The sequence below is a fragment of the Camponotus vicinus genome, unplaced genomic scaffold, assembly GCF_025532165.1.
Source record: "Camponotus vicinus isolate PSW18456_S1 unplaced genomic scaffold, iyCamVici1.0 SCAF_9, whole genome shotgun sequence".
NCBI classification, from domain to species: domain Eukaryota; kingdom Metazoa; phylum Arthropoda; class Insecta; order Hymenoptera; family Formicidae; genus Camponotus; species Camponotus vicinus.
The window spans coordinates 8,602,926-8,623,520 of NW_028141981.1; the positions used below are offsets into that span (position 1 = coordinate 8,602,926).

Here is a 20,595-nt window from a genome sequence, read left to right on the forward strand (position 1 = left end):
TTGCCGCCTGTCATATAACGTCGACATGGCGTGTATCGGGTATTCGTGCATCGGGAGTCTCGGTCCCATCGTTTCGCGATATTTCGTAATCGTCGCGATTACGATGGCGGTCCCGAAGCGGCTGAACCGGGTTTATATCTCGAGAATCTCGCGTTTACCGTTGTCTCGCTCGAGATGCTTTCCGGAAAAATGCGTCGCTCGCGTCAAGCTTTCTCGAGCAATTTTACTTACGGATACTTGATGCTGTTAAATAAAATTATTTATTCGATTTATTATGAGAACTATCGGTCAATATTTTAATTTATACCGTCTTTTCTACTCCTTATCTTCCATTATATACGCTATGAGCATTCAGTATCGGAAGCGCAATATCGACACTTGAACGCTATCGTAAGTAGAGGCATCGTAAGTATCCCCGACCGTGGAGGGTCATGAACAGTAATAAGACTCGCTGGAAACGATAACGACGGGCGCGAATCCGCGATGACCCGAACGAAACGTAAGCTACGTATCCGCCAATCGGCTCGTATCGCCACGCTGTATCGCCCGTACGCGAGATTAATAGGGAATAAACGGTGGATTTCGCCGGCCCTCTCGAGTTTGTAATCACGGAATATCTGCCGGTGCCCGAGCGACCACCCTCGAGATTTCCGCACGCGAACTACGCGACCCCGGGGCAACGAATCGCCATACTTCGGACAGATAACTGTGTGTTAATACTTTAATACTGTTTGGTGAAATCCCTCGAAGCAGCCTCGAAAAATTGATTTATATCAATATGATTTATATTAATTATCAAAATTTATATTAATTTATATTGTAAGCATAAAGGGAAGAAAAGTGATATAAAAAGATGCTCTGTATAATTAATTGATCAAGGATTGAGATGTTTATTCTCTTAAGAATAGCTTACAGGATGTGTTATAAAGAGAGAAATTTTATTTTAATTAATAAAATAAAATATTTTCTTATTTTATTAATTATATTTTATTTTATTGTAGTTTTATTTTATGACAAAATTATATCGTGAATGAATAAAATCAAGTGTTCGTGAGAGGTTGAATTTTTTTGAATGACTATAAGTTGTGACAAATTTAAAGTATCCAGTGAAAAATAATTCACAAGATTGACAAGTGCGTCTCTCGATTATTAGTGTAATCACTTTTATTCTATAAATAAAACAAAAAGATGCTTAAAAAAAATCTGCTTTTTTTAAATTCAGTTTTTTCGTTTTGCAGTTTAAAACGGAGAGAAAGAGAGACAGGGAGGAAAAGAAAGAGAGAAAAATAAAGAAAGAATGAAGTCCTAATTTCCACTTTTTTTTTGTTCCGAAATTACGGAGAAGCAATTGCTTTCGGAGTAGCAAACCGCGCAGAACATGGCAACCGAGCCTCTGTTACGCGTGCATTGAACCGTGGTATAAACGCAATTAGTCCTGACACGGAGATCAGACGACGTCATATCGGGGCTACTTCTGCAGATGATCCGTGCGCGGCCGCGCGCATTCGTCGAATTGCCGGGAGCGCATAGAAACTGTCTGTCCCTTGGGGTGATATCGAAATCGCGATAACATTGCACGCCGATGTATTACGAGAAACACAGTTGTTCGCGAAACGTTAATTTCTCAAAGTATCGTGCGTACAGCTCGCATCGGGAATTAATGGAAAGACAAACACGGTATTAAAACAATGCGGCTCTGATCTCTTTTTAAAGTATTATATGTGTGTGGCCGAATCCTAATTTCCGCGATTATATTATATAATACCGATATATGAACGCGGTTCATATGAAATAAAAACGACAGATCAGCTGTAATTTGCAAAATCCATGAAATCGAACAGAGAGACGGCAAATCCGACGATCAAGAGACTCGGACAGGATATTCAACGGAAGGAAGACGGAATCTTAAGAGAAAGGATACCCCCGCTCGCAATTTGGCATATCTTTGGGAAGCTCGAGGGAGCATCAGCTTCTGCGATCGCGTGAATTCCAGCGCGATTCGCGCCGCACGTTCCCTCCCTCCCTCTCTTCCTCTCTCTATCTCTCTTGCTCCACGTCCTTTGCATATCGACCGCCGTTGTAACCCGCTTTGCGCTCTGTGTAAATACAAGAGAGCCGCCGATATTACGGATTGCCGGCATCGTCGAGATTCGCGCATCGGATGCGCCTCGTTGTTGCATTCGCCGTTCGATTCATCCGGGACGTTTCCACCGAGCCGCCAAATCGAATGCCACGATTCCATCTCGCTTTCACGGCCGCGCTTTATGCACTTTGACGAGGGCGGCGAGAGAAAGAGGGAGAGAGAGAGAGAGAGGAAGGCTGGGATTGAGACTAGAGTATTAGGGAGTCGAGAGAGAAGAGAGAGAGAGATAGAGTTAATGTATGTGTATGTATTACACGCGTATACGGTTGTGTGTGGGCGTACGGTAGGGCTCGGGTAGGTCTCGTCGTATCGTTGGTCTTCTGTGATGATGACGTGTTCAGTGTGTTTCGCGGAATGCCACGAGCAGCTCTCATTGTAACGGAGTTAGGCCCGCGGGCCACTCTCGTCAGAATGCGCGCCGTTGCACTCGCGTTTTCCGTGTCTCCCCCTCTTTCTCCCCTCCCCCCGCCCCTTCTCCGTGCGCGCAGGTAGTGCGGCGGCCACGCCGTGTGTCGAGAGTGGGCTGCGTGGGCGCGCGCGGCTTTCGCTCGGGCAGGTGGATGGTTACCCCGCGGCGATAACACCGCGATTGCACGCACTCACGCACGCACGCACTCACACACTCGCGTAGAGTGCGTTACATTTGCGCGCGAGTGCTGCTCGCCGGCCGCATCATTGTAATGATCCGCTTTTCCGTCGTTCTCGTTACACGCGAACGCGAGATGTTTTGATTTTGTATTATGAGGTCTGCGAATGATTAACGCTCCCGGTATAGGATATGCCGCGTGAGCTTCCCGAATGTTAATACTGACGACGCTTTAAAACTTTCGACGAGCACGCGCTGCGTTTAAATGGCTCTTCGTTCAAACGAAACGTTTCATTTAATTTTGATAATGCCACGATTATTTTGACATGTGGAGGTGTTTCTAATTTAATATGCATGTTAACGCTTTGCTTGATCTTACCTATTTCTAGGTAAAATAATGTTTGACAAGAAGCAATAGTTTGTCCGCTTTATCTCTATCTCAAAGCTACTTTTAAAAATCTTACAGTTCTGATATATTATTGTATTTTATCTATGACAATATATAAAAAAATATGATTCAACGTTCGCATTAATTCAACTCGAGAATTTCGAATCAGTAAGTCTGATTTATAAGTATTTTGAAATGTCGAGTCACGAAACGCGACTGGTCATTTCTACCTCGTGCGAGCTTTCATTCGCTAGTGTAAAGCGATAAGATTTAGGAAACTAGCGTTTTACTAAAGACACGTTGTTTCCTTCGTATCATCGATGAAAGCAACGACATCGCGCTATTGTTCTTCTCGTAAATCGAATCTCTTCGGACAGACCTCGCGGCGACTCGATGCTTGACGTACAATACTTGGCATGAGAGAACCGGACACAGGAAAATTGATGTCGAAAATTTATCCATCGACTAACAAATCCTCCACATAGGATCAATTTCATTTTTCGCGCTTTCGTGAGCCTCGTTATTATTTTTATCTGTAATATGGACAAGGCAGAACAATTGAGTCAATTATCCTGTCAATTGTATCTAATACTTTGTATCTCTTGCGATATAAGATTGTTATTGGAAACAGACTAATATCGATTTTATTGTTTATTTTTTTTCGATAAGAGGCTCTTTGAACGTTTTTTTGTTAACTCGAACAAACTACTTTCTAACTACATGTGTATCTATTCGTGTAATCAGGCAAGAAGATCCTACGACAGATTAATGGCGCAACATCTCACAAACAGCCTGTAGGCAACGAAATCAAGTACAATGCAAACGCGATCCAGTTAGCTCGCGTCTGCTTCTCGATATAACGCTGGCCATCGGAAGTACAAAAGACGGAGGAACGAGCGGAAGGCGGGCATCTCTCGGCGCCGAGACAATTAACGATTGCTCATCCCGCGATATCAGCAGCCGAGTCGAGAGCGGATCCGTGGGAGGCTTCCTCGGCGAATACAATAAATGGACGGTGGTCTAACGCGAGGTTTGTTTGTGCTCTCTTCGTGGTCTCGGGAGCCTGGAAGCATGTGCGGTGATTGCCGTAACCATCGGGCACGCCTGCCTGCCTGCCTGCTTGCCTGACTAGCTGGCTAGCTGGCTGGCTGGCTGGCTGGATGGCTGGATGGCTGGATGGCTGGCTAACTGTCTGACTGCTCGCTCGCTGGCGCATCCGATTCTGCATCGGATATACTCTCTGTAGGCCTATCTGTGTAGAGCACTCACGCTGCTGCATCGCATTGCACTGTCGCCCCTGTCAATGTATCACCTATCTACCTGCGACCGCTTACGCAGCGGGTTTCCGACTCCCTCCGCGATCCTCCTTGTTACTTTGCTTAGTAGCGAGTTCCTGTCTTTCATGAATATTTCCAGAGTTGCACAAGATTCTAGACAAGACAATATTCGTAAATATATTGTACTAATATTGAAAATTTTGAAGATTCAATATCCTAAGTGAATCTTTGTAGCAAAAATCTCGTCTTGTGTTATTCTGTTTCGAGTTTATTAACAATTTTTATCTAATACTGGATAATTGTTTAAAATAATATGTTTAACATAATCTTTGTAAGATAATTTAAGAAATATAATTATTAATATTCATGTCATTCAATTCAACATCAATATAGTGTGTGATTTTTTTTACTTAATTTACAAATATGCACATTTAAGCTTTTTTTAAATCAATAATCTTAACAATTTTAGTTTTAGTATTGCCTTGATAATTAATTAAAAATTTTGTCTTGTCTCAAATTTCGAAACAAGACAAAATAATATTAAGACTAATCTTGGTATCTCGTGCAATCCTGGTGAATATCTCCGTTTAAAGAATTGCATCTGAATGCAAGATCCTAATTTTCAAGAATAATTATAAATTGTTTCTCAATATGAGAAATATAATGCATAATTCAAATCTGCAAAAAAAGAAATGAGATATAATTGAGTTCTTCGATTCTATTGTTTCGAATAGCATAGTTTATTTTTAATCTCTCTCTCTCGTTCTTTCTCTCTCGTTACTTTCATCTTGCATAAATGTACCATTCGATTATTTTAATCTTATTAGTTCTTTGATATACGGTTCATTCGCGTTTATCTACAACTATACATATAGCGAGAGGTGACTCACTCGCGGCAAGCAACACTTGTCGCGGGTTTCCGCGACCGCTCTCGGTTAGAAAAGGTTGTCGGGCGCGTTGAACGTCCGAACGATGCTTGCGCAAGGTGCTTTTACGTGCAAGTGTATGCACGCGATCGGAATACCGGTTCGGTGCGACATGCATCGAGTGCGCAACGCGCAAGTAGTTTGCGCGAAATCACCTAATCTCACAAACTTGAATCTTAATCTCTGCCCGAAACATTTCCCGTTTGCAATTAATTGAAAATTTTATCGCTTGTGCAGGATGTCTTTCGAACATCCGTTTTCAAAAAATATTCATAATTTCTTGTATTTTTGTTGAAATTTTGTGTTTTTCTTCGTACATGATACTATTTTATTTCAGTTAGAAATCTCATTGTATCGAGCATTGTTCTCCGTAAGATTTTTATGCGCGTTTAATGTGCGATCAGCTTCGTTCTGGATCCCACATTTCAGGCGTACATCTATTACATGTACATTTCATTTTTGTGACCGAGGAACACGATGTCGGACCGTTTATACATATCGATTGTGACTTTCGATAAAGTGACGTAAGCGCGATAAAGCGCGCAACGATCTGGCGTGAGAACTCACGGCTTGACCGCGGATTTCATCGCAACGTAACGGCTCGTTAAAGACAATACTCTCGTGCGTCGGTCTTCTGTGAGCATATCCCGCGTGGGAGTTAACTCGAGATCGAATCTCGTTCAATTTCGTCGGCTAGTTAATAGCCATGATTCTATGTAACGGCACGGTGTCCGCATTTTTAAGCGTATCATTAACTCCGCAACACAATAGTGCATTGAAACAGTAAACTTTCGATTACTCGATTATTTACTTGCGATTTACCTGCCCGCCGTTGGGAATATATGAAATTTCCTCGCCACGTGAAAGTTGCTCCGATCATCGTGCGACAATAGACTTGTATACTTTATCGACTCTCGCCCATAAGAATTTGACTCTGAAAATTCTAATCGAGAAACACAAAGTGAAATATGAGAATTATATAGTATTATTTTTATTATTTTATTTATCTATTTATTTATTTAAATAAAATAAAATTAATTAAACTAAATAGCATGCGCATTATTTATTAAAAAAAGTTCACATTAATTTTTCTAATTTTTAATACATCATAAGAAGATGAAAAGATAAACTAAATTAATTTCTTTAAGATAAATACGAGAAACAAATCTAAAAAATTTATAATATAAAGAGCAGCCAGAGAGGCAGCAGAAAGGTAATCAGGAAAATTCATAATGCTCCCAATTTGAGAAAAAGAAACGACAAGAAGAAAAAGGAAAGAAAATTCATACGTGTTCCATAGTCATCTTCAACGATGTCTAAAGTTTGACGTTTAATCGCTATGCAAATCATCTGTGGACGCCGGAATTCGTATTATCAAGCACGAAAGTTAAACCGTGGCCAGATGGACAGGCAAGAAACAGACCGAGTAAAGACGAAGGGTCCAGGACCTCGAGTGTTCCACGCGGAACGTTCGCGCGGCGCACACGTGGCTCATACATCCCGCATGTCGATCACGTTCGGCGCGATCATTATCATTGATCATCCGCCGCCTTTCCGTCGGACGTTCTGCGGCCTATCGGCTAATTGCCGCCGCGGCATCGATCTTCCTGGCGCAAAGTCGTAAAACCACGTAGGTACTCTGACTCTGAGATGCGAGATGATGCTTAAATTCGATTGTCAGTATCCTCTGTCGCTCGATAACGTATACGAGCATTGTATATGAAATAAAAATCATTCTTTATGTTGACATCAAGTCGTCAATATCGATATTGTTCATGATAATTAAAAAAAGAAACAGATTCATTTGATAAATCCATAAGAAGATTTCGATATATCTTCTCCTATTGAATAATTTGCCAATCGCTGATACGCACTTATCATCGCCGAGATATTTCTCACTCTTTATTAATTGAATTTTCCGGTATTATTATCGCAATTGAAAATTCATAAGAAATTATAGATTCATGCGAGACAGCCTATTTGACAGCCTATAAATTTAAACATGTCTGAATCATTTGCACAAGTTAAGCATATATTTTTGATAAACAGAAAATATACTATTGTATATCTAATTAAATTGCGCAAATTATGTAAGAATATCATGTCCGTGAACAATATTACCTTAAAAACATCAAATCTATTGTTTAAAAATATTATCCTCTTCGACATGTGTAATTATACTCGATTATAATCTTGATTTATTATTTTTATTCTTTTCTTATATTATAAGTTATATTTTACAAGTAAACAAATTTATGTACTTGTAAAATAAACTGTTTGAGGTCAGGCATTTAGATAAATATAAATAAAATATGATAATTAAAATATGCTTTTAACATCGCGGAACGTGTAGTGTGCCTTGATCGATGACACATAAACGAAATATCGCAATGACAGTTCGAGATCGACACGCTTTCACCGGCATTGGTGACATTTCATTGGACGTTCATTAAGAGCCGAACGTCGCTCGTCGATTAAAGCCCGGCTCTGATAGATCGAATCGCTCGTTCCGTGTCCGAGCGAATCGTTTCAAGCACGCGAGATATGTAGACTCCGTGATACGATCTCGTACCCGCAATAAATTCCGAAAGTCCGATCGCTAACAGTCGATAATTATACGCGTCCGCGTATTCACTTAAGCTTTTTTGAATAATCGTGTTTACGGCGATGACGCATGATAAGCGCTGTGTAATGATGTAGATCGCGATACGATGCGGAGCACGAAGTATGCATTTTAATCGTCTGCCCTCAAGGATTTTTATGTTTTATGACGATATGGGCATTGGTATATCCTCATACTTCTTAAACAGATCTTTAATTGAAGAAATGAAAATTCAAGCAGGATATTGCAATTCGTATAATATTAAAATTAAAATTACATAGATTCTGAAAGAAATATATTTTATATTGGAAAATATGTACATAATATATACGAGGTTAAAAAATTCTATTTCTTTTATCTATTTCTTAGCAAAACTTGATATAAATAAATAATATTAATAAATAAGAAGTGAAAAATGAATTAAAAGAAGATAAAAAAGATGTCAGTTGTGAAAAACTATATGTATTATTATAAAAAATTGTTTTATCAAATAGTATTAGTTTAATTTGTACAAAACAGTATTATTTTAGTTTTAAAACAACTGTTGCATATATTTAAAAAAAAATGTTATGCAAAACAGTTGTTTTAATTTCCTATAAAATAATACTAAAAATTAAAAATTTATCCAAAAATTAAAAAATGAAAATTAATATAAAATACAAAAAATTTTAATTTAATAAATTTCGCTATTGTAATGGTAATTCTTATTTTTATAGAAAATAATACGTACGAAGTATTAGAGTCTAAATTATCTATACATGTATAAAATTCTCAGCAAAACTTGATACAAATAAACAATTTATCTTCTGATAAATGTAGAATAGATAGTTCGATTAGAATTCGCATGAAGATGATTATGCGCGAGCATATCGCCGCATCTCTCGAAATCGCGATCGCAAAGCGTCATGTAAGTGATATTGTCGGCCAATGTCCGGTGTGCCACTCGCAAGGATCTGCATTCAATCGTCGGGGGTTAAATCGAATAACCTCGCGGCGTCGTATTCAAGGGCACCGTGAAACGATCCTACACGATTTCTCTCGCGTGCCGCCCGCGTCATATTGTACTTTTTCAGCGAGCGAGTCATGATGCTTAACCGAAGCGAATGAAGGATTTAGAAGGCACGTACTCCCTTCGTAACAAAGCGCTACGAGTCTCCGCGGCAATCCGTTTCGAAGAGATTTAACGTTATCGATATTCACCCTCCCACGCTATTATAACGTTGCTTTAATTTATCTCCACAAGTGACAAAAGTATATAGATATATAAAATATATATTTCAAATATATAATATTAATATATTTATTTTTTCATATTTTTTAATTTTTCAACTTCGTTATTTCTAGTAATCATTGTAACAAAAGTTTACAAGTAAGAAATGTGAAAATATAAGAGAAGATAATTATACTTCTCTTGCCATTTTTATTCTGCACAGCTTGGCATTTCATTTACAATTGACATTAATTGAAATAAAACTTATGTGAAATATTACTACTTATAAGTCGTAAATTAAAGTAGGGATATTTGACGCAATAAGTTGTACTTCAGCATAGTACTGACTTTAATACCGGTTGGTTACATTCTCGTTAATCGCGAGTGTTGCCATGGATAATGTCGCACATAAGTAGATACACTTGCGTAATGCAATGTGACTAATATATGGCTGATTACATTCCTTGATTAGTCATAATCATCATCGTATATATTCGTACTTTTATGTTTTCCAGAGGACCTAAGTCAGTTTGGAGACATCGAAATTAATGACGCCCACACTCTCAGCAGAGCTGAACGACACAATCCATCGCGATCGCGGAAGGAAGCTCGGCTTTTCGCGCAGCAAACTTTTTCATTGTTCAACCTTGATGTAATACTACATACGAGGGACCGCAGAGGTATGCGCGTACGATAACCTGTCGAGTTCGTGCCGGTTAATACGTCGCCAGAGGCATCGTTCGCCATGTGCGGAAGCACCATGAAGAGCGGTTCGTTGGAGCAATAGAGAAAAGGAATCAGAGATAGAGAGAAAAAGAGAGAGAGAGAGAGACAGGAAGAAAAACATGGGATGGGCGAGATAAGGAAGGAGATTGAGAAGAACAGGCGATGGATACGAAGGATGGAACGAGCCATCAGGAAGGAGGACGCGAAGAAAAAGAGAGAGAAAGGTGAGTAAAAGAAGCGAAGTGAGAAGAGGGAGAGGGTAGAAGGGAGGAGAGACGAACTGCCCTAATAGATTATTAATTTACACGTCGACTCTCGCGTGGAAAGATGATGGTAGAGAGCTGCCTACTCTCGCGACGGGACGAGATGGGGCACCGTGCGCCGGCACCACACCTGTCCCAAACCTGTCCCGCTTGATTATCTTGCATTATGCAAAATGCGTTTTTTATCGCATGCGCAACCCCGTAATAAACGGTTGTCCGGGCGACGGTTGACATAATATGCGCCGGCTATTACCGGCCCGGGGAAATTGAGCCTTCTCGCTTGACAAGTGTGCGCGAGCGGGGTGGCATCCTGCACCCGCGTATGTATGGTAACTCCCTGCCTCCCCCCTGCCTCCCGTCTCCCCTTGTGAGCCCTCAGCTTTCGGCGTGTCGATATCTCGCTTTTTGGGTGTGTGTGTGTGTGTGTTTCGGGCCTCGGGTGGAGGTGTAATTCACTCACCGCCACGCCGTGCCGCTTCCCATACGTTTAACGAACTCCTTGATTATTTTCGCTGACGCGGCCGATACACTCCGGAGAGAAAAATGTACTCCGACCGGCCGTAAATTCGCGCCGGACCGCTATTTACGGTCGCCTCGCGCCGGCCACGACTCGTACCCGCTGCCACTCGGCTCGCTCAAGTCGGAAGTGCGAGATTCTTCTTCCGGCTTAGCGGAAACAGGCTTTGAGGGATAGAGCAGGTGACAAACAGATAATCTACATGATATGATTGCTTTACTTATCTCGCAGAAATATTTTAATGTATTTCTGCATCTATATTTTTAATTAATTTATTTAATTTACACTTCTATTTATTGATTGTTAAGTAATTCTTTATTGAAAATATCTATAATGATTTTGACGCAAAGTGATCATTCATGTATATTTTTGCTAAATTCTGCTGGTTTTATACATCCTTTTTATGTACATATATTAATGATACTATTATAAAAATCAAAGGGAGGGAAATGAATCTCTGAAAATTAAATATTTACTATTTCGGATTTTATATTTTTGTAAAAAAATGTCGTTAAAAGACAACAATGTTGTCCCTAAAGGCGCAGAAAAACGAGAAAATTTGACAAAAACTAGAACATAGAATAGAGATATGCGAGGAAAAAAATAATTATGATGAACACTAGAGAAATAATGCCAAGCTCTTTCTCAAATTTATTAAGTATAACACTATGCTAGCAAGGGACTCGGAGATAAAGAGGATATCTGGATTATTTAGAAATAACTAGTAAAATAATTATAAAATAAAATATTTTGAAGAGATAAAAAAAAGAAAGATTCTTGTATAATCTATCAATAATTGCTCAATCTTGGGTAATAGATACTTATAGAATTTGATAGATAAATCAAATATATCAACTGCCAATCGCACGTATGTTAATTAATTAGGAAAACTGACAATCGTGGAAATAAGAAATTTCAACGCTGCTGACGCGTATAATCACGATCGTCTTTCTCTTTCTCTTACTCTCGACTCGTTTTCTTCTATTTCCTTTGGCGCGTTTTACACGCCCATCTAGCTAAGCATTGAATTTATTGTGTTAATAATCCGTGACTGGATATTGAAAGAGAAAGAAAAAGAGGTAGAGGGCGAATTTCTTTCGAGATGGACGACGAAGTTACGCTATGAGAGAATTTTGCATTATATAAGAATTGTCATTCTTCAATCTCCTCACGAGACATCGGAAAAGTTAATGTCAACGTGATAGTTAATCGAATTAATAGGACTATCTTGTGATGGTAAGACTATCCGAGATATGTATTCAGCAGAATGTCATTGCGACTTTTTGAATGTTTAGCAATTCAATTAAATATTGATAAATATTCATCAATAATTTATATTTAAATATATATATATATATATATATATATATATATATATATATAAATAATTGTTTACACATATTATTAATACATTAATAATGTACTTTATTTTTTGTAAATATTAATCAACAAATAATCAAGTTGCACTTGCTAAACTCACATTTTTCTTCCTCAAATAGACTATTAAAAATTAAAGATAATATAATATCAGGCATTTATAATATTCATTGACTGCTCTCTTTATACAAATCTTCAGAGAGAATTCTCTCCCTCTTTTTCTAATTGTATATATTAATTTTCTCTCTCTCTCTTTTCTCTCTCTTCTGCGATATGGAAGCAGTTATTTCCTTTTACGTCAGTGGGGAAGCCTACATCCATCAGACAAAAGCATCTTGAGGTGGACACGCTCGCTGTAAAGTACGGAGGAACGAGGTAAGCCGAGACAACTGGATATATATGCAAGTATGTACGTGTAGGAGCTCGCGGCCAGAGGCAATTAAAGAAAGCGACACGCCGCATATGTCACAGCGTTCACACGCCCCGGCACCGACACCCACCGCGCCTAAGCAGTGATAGTAAGTCGCTCTCCACCGCGGTTGCACTCTCGCGGCTCTCTCAGCCGGAGACAGGAACGGTCGGTCGATCTCTGCCTCGTTTTCCCCCTTTCCTGGACCGCTCCTGGAGACTCGTGACTGCACCGGCAGGTAGTTCTCCCTCTCTATCCTCCGGATGACCTCGCGCAACGCGACTAGCAAGTGCACGTCCGCCCTTCGGGAGCTCGATCCGCAGGCATCAGCATGCGCGAAAATCATTCTACGGATTCTGCGAAGCGACGTTAGATTTTACTTTTGAAGATAGACTTATTTTTTGAATGAGATAGACTTTTCATTCAATTTTATTGCCTATCGTTTAATTTTGATATAATAATTTTATCAGATTATTTCTTTTTATTTTTATACATTTCATCGACTTTCTCTTTCTAGGATAAAATGTTTTATCCTCGTTTCGAAGAGTTTCATCGCGGTAACAATACGTGGAGATAATCTTAGGGAGATTGATGCCCGGAGATAATTTAATCTTTTCGTTCCCGCCGTTTCTGAACTCGTGACTGCAGCGGTCATAGAGACAAGTAGTTTCCTCGCGTAACATCTTTTTATGTGTTATGTAAGACGACTTCCCTGACAGTGTTACAAGATTTTATTCGACCGTTCAGTTTTACAAATTTCCACCGCGTAATAATAAGCCGTCCTTTCTACCCTTCCTAAGCCCATAAATGATGTTCGGAAGTAATTTCAAGGGAATTAACGTTCGAGAAAAAAAACTGTTTCTTAAATATCTGAGACTACATCTAGATAGATGTAAGTAGTTCTTTCATAAATGAACCTCATGAAATGACAGGTGCAAGTACGCTTTGGAGAATTACCTTTGATCCAAGCCTCATTGCGATCCGAGACTCGATAATCGTGATGACAGATCTGACGATGATTCGACAATCATGCAAAATGATGAGTTTCATCAAATCCGATTATTACGTTCGACGGTTATAGCTTTTCCGCACTTTTATCGATTTCCGCTCGCAGAAACTCAGCATGCTTTATTTTCTTCTCAGGCAATTCAGGCGTGGACAGCTGGATGCTCACCTAAACAATGTTCGGAGATAATCCCCCCGGTCGTCTCACCGTATTCCCGGCGGTCGCTAGAACGCAATTTGCAACTATATGCATAGTACGTTCCGCGTAGTCACGTAGGTACAAGTAGAGCCGCACGAAGCAAAGATGAGAAAGCATCCAATATTCGATTAGAGCGAGAGGGGTGCGGGATGGAGGGGAACACGAGGGGAAGAAGAGTAGCTGTTGCGGGTCATTGAGAGCACGGCAAAAGGAACGTCGTCCGGTATGTTCCGGTAGGTGCATAGCAGGAAGGAGAAAAGGACAAAGAGGGAGAAAGATGAAGAAGACGTGCATCGGAGATCGTGCCAGAGACGTCGAAGGGAGACACAGACGAAAGAGAAAGAGAGATCGCGCGCGCGGGACACACACATACACACATAAGCGTGCAACAGTAAAATAAACAACCTGGTAATAAACCGGCAGCGATGTCCAGCGTTGTAAATTACCCCGGTGGAAGCCTAACGCAGAGCCGCGTTTTATGGACCGCCCCGCACAATTCCCGGATCTGCAATGATGGCTCAATATCCTACCGGTGCTTTGCGCGGTGCCAGCGTATGTGCAATCCCCGTATAGATGTGCATGTCAAATAATCTATTACATTCGTGCATTGTATTCGAGCGCGACTGTGCGGCAGGTTGCACGCATACGCGAGATTGTCTGCAACGAAACGTCTTCTTCTACTTTCGACCTGGGCACTCCACTTATTTTCATCTGTCATTCTTGTAGCCTAGTGCTTTTTCATTTCAATCTAATAATTTCTTCATTAAATATTTCACTCATTAACTTTTCAACATCTTTGACTTTTACGTCAAAGTGTATTTTTCGCGAAAAATTCAGCACATGATACATTTCCCGTACAGCATCAGAATTCCGGATATTTTTAAAAATTGAACCAACGTTATTTGTTTCTGAACTTTGTTACATCCATATTATAAATTCTTAATCTGTATTTGCGTACGCGCACGTTAAATGCAGTTAAGGTTAAGTAAAAAATGTATTAATTATTTGATAATATATGAATATATGAATTATTATTTAATACGAATATATGAATTATATTTAATATGATTAAATTCATATATAATTAATTGATATATAAATTATTTTATTCTAAAATAATTTAACGATTACGAAAGATTCTTGGCAATTCATTTCAAGAATAGAATTAAAGAAAATTGTTGACTCGCGACCGTTCGCGGATTTTGCAATAAGGCCAAACTGACGATGCACTCGTTATGGGTTTCTACCGTCATCGTCGTCTTCGTCGTCGTCGTTCGGCACGTACCACGTACGTGGCATGGTACGTGGCGCACACGTGTGTATGAGTCGTCTCTCACGTGCATCGGGGCGACACGCACCGTTGATAATATCTTTAATTACCGGCACCTCGCGCCGAGGAGGGGCCCGGCCAACGTCTCGGCCAATGACAGCGTGCAAGCCGTGCAGTCTGCGCTAAGTTGCCCCTCGATAAAGCTGCACCGCGAGCTTCCCGGAAACTTAATAATGGCAATTACAATTCGGCCATTCGAGTTCACCGCTTTACACAGGCTGATTCTTAATTGCGTGCAACAGCAGAGTTTTGCCGCACAAGTCTGGGAAACTTTAAAAAAAAAAGCGGAGGAAAGTCAAAAGAGATAAAATTGTAAACGGTCAGGGCATACAAGCGGGGAGGAGTATGAAAAATTTCTACTACAATGGATACATGAAGTAAATAATTATTTGACCATTATTTGATTTAATATTATTAATAATTTAAATATGTATAATTAAATTAATTAAAAATTATTATATAAATTAAATATTGATTGCAATAATATTCATTCAATGTCTCAATATTATGGGAGCCACGCAAAATTACGCTTTATGATTATAAATTTATTAATGATAAAAGAAACGTAAAAAGTTAGTCTCCCTTTATTAAATGCATATATTTACATTTTCTTTTTCGAAATATGAAATATCATGTTCTATTGTAAGCAATTAAGAATTATGCTGCATATGTGGAGAATCTAGTGTCCGCATCTAACAATACGTTGCGCTACAATTAAACTTATCGTGCAGTTAATTATTAACGTATATATCTTTCTATTTATTTGCTTTATATATATATATATATTTTTTTTTTTTCTTTACAGTATTTTCTTTACTTCGCTTTCTATTCCTGTGACTATAAGAATTCGCGAATTAGGTACAATAAGTGTATATTTTACATATTAAATCGCGCGCGATGTTAAGTCATCGCACGATGAGTCAGCCGTGCTTGTTATCGTCGAGCTTTAAATGTTAAACGTACAAACAGGAATTTAAGTATATGTAAACGTTTTTGGAAATAATACGATATCGTTTTACACGCGGTATCGATTTCTTGCATCATTAACGTGTTACGGCATAGTTAGCGTAATTGATAATAGAGCGGTGATTGATTGAGATCGCGATATTTAAGTATTAATACGAGTTTATGGGGGATCGATTAAATTAACGCGTAATCCGCGGAGATCCGATACTTTTATGCGATTCACGTGTGCGTGTCGGAAGTATGCATACATACTCGTTATGCACGGCCGGACGAAGGTGGGTGTTTACGCTCGAGCCGTGTGAAATCGGCCATTGTTGAACATGCCATTAAATTAATAGCACGAAATTATTGCTGAAACTAATACCGCGCAGAAAGTCAATTACGGTTAACCAAATCTGACTTAAAATATGCAGCGACGCGATTTAAAATTCACGAAGCGATGTATTAAACACACCCGCGGCCCGCACAAAATTGAATACAAATATATTACATTTAATACGTAACGTAATGCGCTTGAAAAATTTTAATTGCGTTAAACTGGATCAAATTTGCCCACAAATTTAATTAACATTTTGGAAACGTGAATCGCGCTTCAGCGATCTCATTTATTTATTATTTACATAGAGGATATTTTCAATCATGCAATTTTCGATCACATCCGATAAAGTTGGATTTTGCTACAGATGATTCAATAAGAGTGAAACGTCGCTATTTAAATGTTTAAAAATTAATTTTTATTTATTTAAACTATTTTTCTTGTAACAGTCCTTACATTGTATTGTTATTTTTGGTACCTTCAAAGTGTATAAGAGTCATTTTTGTATTTTTCAAAGGATAAAAATGTTGAAAAAATCTGAAAAAATTCATACGCCTCTTTGATCCTTCTAAATAAATGCTAGAATAATAAATTTGCGAAATAATTTGCTGTAAAATTTTTATTACAAATATATTAAGCTCAAAGTATATCGCTTGATGAAAACATTGGTCAAAGATGATGTACGGAGTAAAAAAAAGTTAATTATTTTAATTGTCAACAATTGCTCATCGGATTACAAACTGAGCATTGATCGTTCGTATTCGCGTCATCCGGAAACTTGGGTCGAGCGTTCTCGCAGTCAGCGGCAAACGCGGCGAACGTGGCGATTCGCGGACCGTTACCGATGTTAAATGCGCGCCGCGGCATCCGAGGACGCGGACTAATGTCCACGTCCTCCTTGTATACAGCCGCGACTGCTACCGCAATGCAAATGCGGGATTCCGCGGACCACCGCATAATGAATCCACTTTGCGCCGTGTGAGCGCCGGCGTGCTTCTCTCTCTCTCTCTCTCTCTCTCTCTCTCTCTCTCTCTCTCTCTCTCTCTCTCTCTCTCTCTCTCTCTCTCTCTCTCTCTCTCTCTCTCTCTCTCTCTCTCTCTCTCTCTCTCTCTCTCTCTCTCTCTCTCTCTCTCTCTCTCTCTCTCTCTCTCTCTCTCTCTCTCTCTCTCTCTCTCTCCTCTCTTCTCTCTCTCTCTCTCTCTCTCTCTCTCTCTCTCTCTCTCTCTCTCTCTCTCTCTCTCTCTCTCTCTCTCTCTCTCACCTCCTCTCTCCTCTCTCTCTCTCTCCCTCTCTCTCTCTCTCTCTCTCTCTCTCTCTCTCTCTCCTCTCCTCTCTCTCTCCTCCTCTCTCTCTCTCTTCCTGCCTCTCTCAAGACCTGGGATTTTTTTCTTCCGCTTCCATCAGCTTCTCTCGCTGGGCGCTTTGCTCTCTCTGGCGACATCCTTCTCCTTTTTATTTATTCCCGTCGTATTCGCGTTGCTTTCTCCCTTGCCGAGCGCGGTCGAGCGGCACTCAATGAAATGTCACAGGTGTCCTACCGATTGCCGAGTTAAATGTCGCCGGCTTCTCATACCCCGCCTCTTCCTTCGCAGCCGCGGAATTTCGACTTTGCGCGACGGAATGCGGCGAAGGTGACATTACGTCGTGGACGATAAAATTGCGGCTGTGGGAGAAGAAAGAGGAAACCGCGTTATAAACATTGCGCTTGAGAGCCCCGAGTTATAATAGTTATATAAAGTTATATAAGAATGTATACTTACCACAACTTTAATAGTATGCAATTATCAGTATTTCTTTCAGATTGTCTTTCATGGCAAAATTTTTATATATCTAATATTTTTTAGTCGCTGATTTCTGTTAGAACAGTTTTTGGAACTGGCAGGAGTTTCTGTAAGATATTATTGTTAAGAAGCTATTATACGAAGATTTTATTAGTATGTATATTCAATTTCCCTCTTTCATATCCTCGTGAAAATACTTCACTATGAATCGGTGGAGAGAAACGAAGGGACTCTCACCGAGACTCGTGCTTGCCTTATCAAATGGTGACAGACGTCGCGCGCGGTCATTAACGTCATTAATAATTCATCCGTTTTATCACTCCGAGAAAGTAGGTGTTCGGCGGAAAACATTGCGCAACGTTAGCCTCCTCGATGAGACTGCAATACTGTAAGGATATTAGTGACTGTGGAAGGTAAAGAGTATCCATTCGCAGTGCGTCAGGTTTCTCTCCGATATTCCAACAGAACTAAAAGCGTCGACCCAATTCGCGAGGCGAGTATCTTTCAATTCACGTCGTCCAAAATTTTGCGGAAATTATTAATAGCAAGAGTTATGGAATTCCGTTTCTATTTTCTTCATCTGCATTTGGTCATCTGTAAATAAAACTGCGGCCTCAAGAACATCGCGGCGCGTGCATAAGAGTATTATATATATAATATATATGGCATATAGTATATATTATATTATAGTATATATTACAGGATATATATGCTGAGGAGTGATTGAATCTGTTTGCGAGCTCGTTGCGAACATTGTACGCTTTCATTTTATTTTTCCCCAGTTGATAAAATATCAACCATTCGTCATCAATCATTACGTGGATCATCGTACGTAGATCTTTATGCCAAGATACATAAGATGAATCGGGGACTGACTCCAAAGATTCTTTTAAATTTTCCAAATTAACATTTATCTTACGATTAGACTCGATTGTCATTCATACGTACACATATACATATAATTTTGATTTCTATAAATTGACAGACTTCCGGCAACAGAGGACGTACGGGTCATATAATCCAATTATACACACGTCGCCGATTTCCGGGAACCAAAGTCGATCGGAATAAGCGGCGTTTTATGATCGCTACAGTGGTGAACTGTTAGCTCCGCGGACGCACTTTGTTCCGCGGTTGCGGACGTAGCCGCGGGCTGCGATCCACCCACGAGGAAACGCGAACCGAGACAACGCGGTAAGAGAGAGAAGGAGAAACGGGGAGGTCGACAAGCCGGCAGAAGGAGAAACGGAAGAGAGAGGCAGAGAGCCGGCAGGTGAGGTGTCACGAGGCGCGCGAGTAATATATCGTTGCTCGGCCCATCGTAGGTGGGTGTGCTCGTCCTGCGCTCCTCCGTATATCCTCTCTCGTCTCGGCCCGGGTATCTCGCCCGAGCCTCTGGCGCTAAGAATAAGAGGGCTGTTGCCGGTATAACGTACCCGGTGACTCTTTTCTTCGGGGCGAGTCCTTCCTCGTCTTGTCTCGTCCTTTCTCTCCTTCGCTCAGCTCCAAGGAATCGCTCTCTTTCTCTCTCCTCCCCCTTTCTCTGTAAGATATCGCCATTAGCGTATGCCAACGTGAAACGCGCACGCCCGCTCACCTGCCTGCCACCACATCTCGCGAAGGTTCCACGCTTTCTCTGTCTATCTCCCTCTTTCTTGCTCTTTCGCGCTCTCCTTTCTCCTCCTTTATTTCCTCTCCTTTCATTTCAGCTTTGTCCAATTCTCGCTTTTCCTGGCACGTCTTCGTTCTTTCTTGTTCTACTCCTCTTTCTCCATTTCCTCTTACAATCCTTGCCATTCGCGATCATATCGACTGACACGTCACCCGTTCTTCCGCGTGCAACGTACGGTTTACCTCGCGGCGTGATAGCGTCACTCTATTCGACGTCGCATCAATGGGCGCCGGGGAATGTCGGTACCGCAAGCTGGGTGGGCGCTATAGGACGATGGAATTTCGCGGAGACGGTTATCGTATTAAGAAGGGAAGTAACAGTCGCGCGTCACATCCCGTAAAGCATAAGTCGTAAGGATAATAATAACAGAATAAATCTCAACAATCTTATTATTATCCGGAAATAATAATATGCTTGGATCCAAAATATTTCAGAAACTTTTTCCAACATGGAATTATGTCAGAAAATCTTTTTTAAACGCCTAGTCTTCTCTAAAAGACAAAGGAAGAGCTTTTCACGTAAACATATTATTTTATATCTGTATTATTTATTTTTTTGTATTTTTTTTTTTAGAAATCTTCCCTCTCGCTTTTTATCAATGATATGAGAATGATATTATTTTACATATTATTTTATATCTATATTATTCGCCTTTTTTATATTTTTTTCTTAGGAACCCTCTCTCGCTTTTTATATCAATGATACGAGAACGATATTATTATGGATCATTATAACACACATATGATGTATTTTGTTTAAATTGCAATTAAATTAAAAGGAATAAAGTAGAAACTGATTTATGTCGATATTCTTTGCCAGATATTTCATCTGCATTGTTGATACCTTTTATCTCAAAAACAATACCTGGTGCAAATGGAAGATAAAAGAGAATTACACGTTAT

The 20,595-nt window shown here is 39.9% G+C and overlaps 1 protein-coding gene and 1 long non-coding RNA gene across 8 annotated transcripts in view; one reads left to right on the plus strand and one right to left on the minus strand.

Annotated features, from left to right (window-relative positions):
• Positions 1-20,595, plus strand: part of LOC145976652 (uncharacterized) — a 193,622-nt gene that overhangs the window by 63,231 nt on the left and 109,796 nt on the right. For 3 of the 7 annotated variants that reach the window (XR_014440284.1, XM_083107893.1, XM_083107890.1), the window contains exon 2: positions 9,648-10,082. Coding sequence is in view for 4 of the 7 variants with exons in the window: in XM_083107893.1 (XP_082964019.1) it covers positions 9,983-10,082 (100 nt within the window). In the remaining 3 variants the exon portion in view is untranslated. Of the gene's footprint in view, positions 1-3,861; positions 4,148-6,514; positions 6,951-9,647; positions 10,083-12,298; positions 12,391-13,567; positions 14,587-20,595 lie in introns of those variants that run through there. The other 4 variants (XR_014440285.1, XR_014440287.1, XM_083107891.1 and 1 more) reach the window with 4 other exon arrangements.
• On the minus strand, positions 17,662-19,305 carry LOC145977058 (uncharacterized). Its single transcript, XR_014440400.1, has 3 exons — positions 18,259-19,305; positions 18,001-18,128; positions 17,662-17,903 (listed from the first exon to the last, which is right to left on the minus strand). It is a non-coding gene; the product is annotated as an uncharacterized LOC145977058 (long non-coding RNA).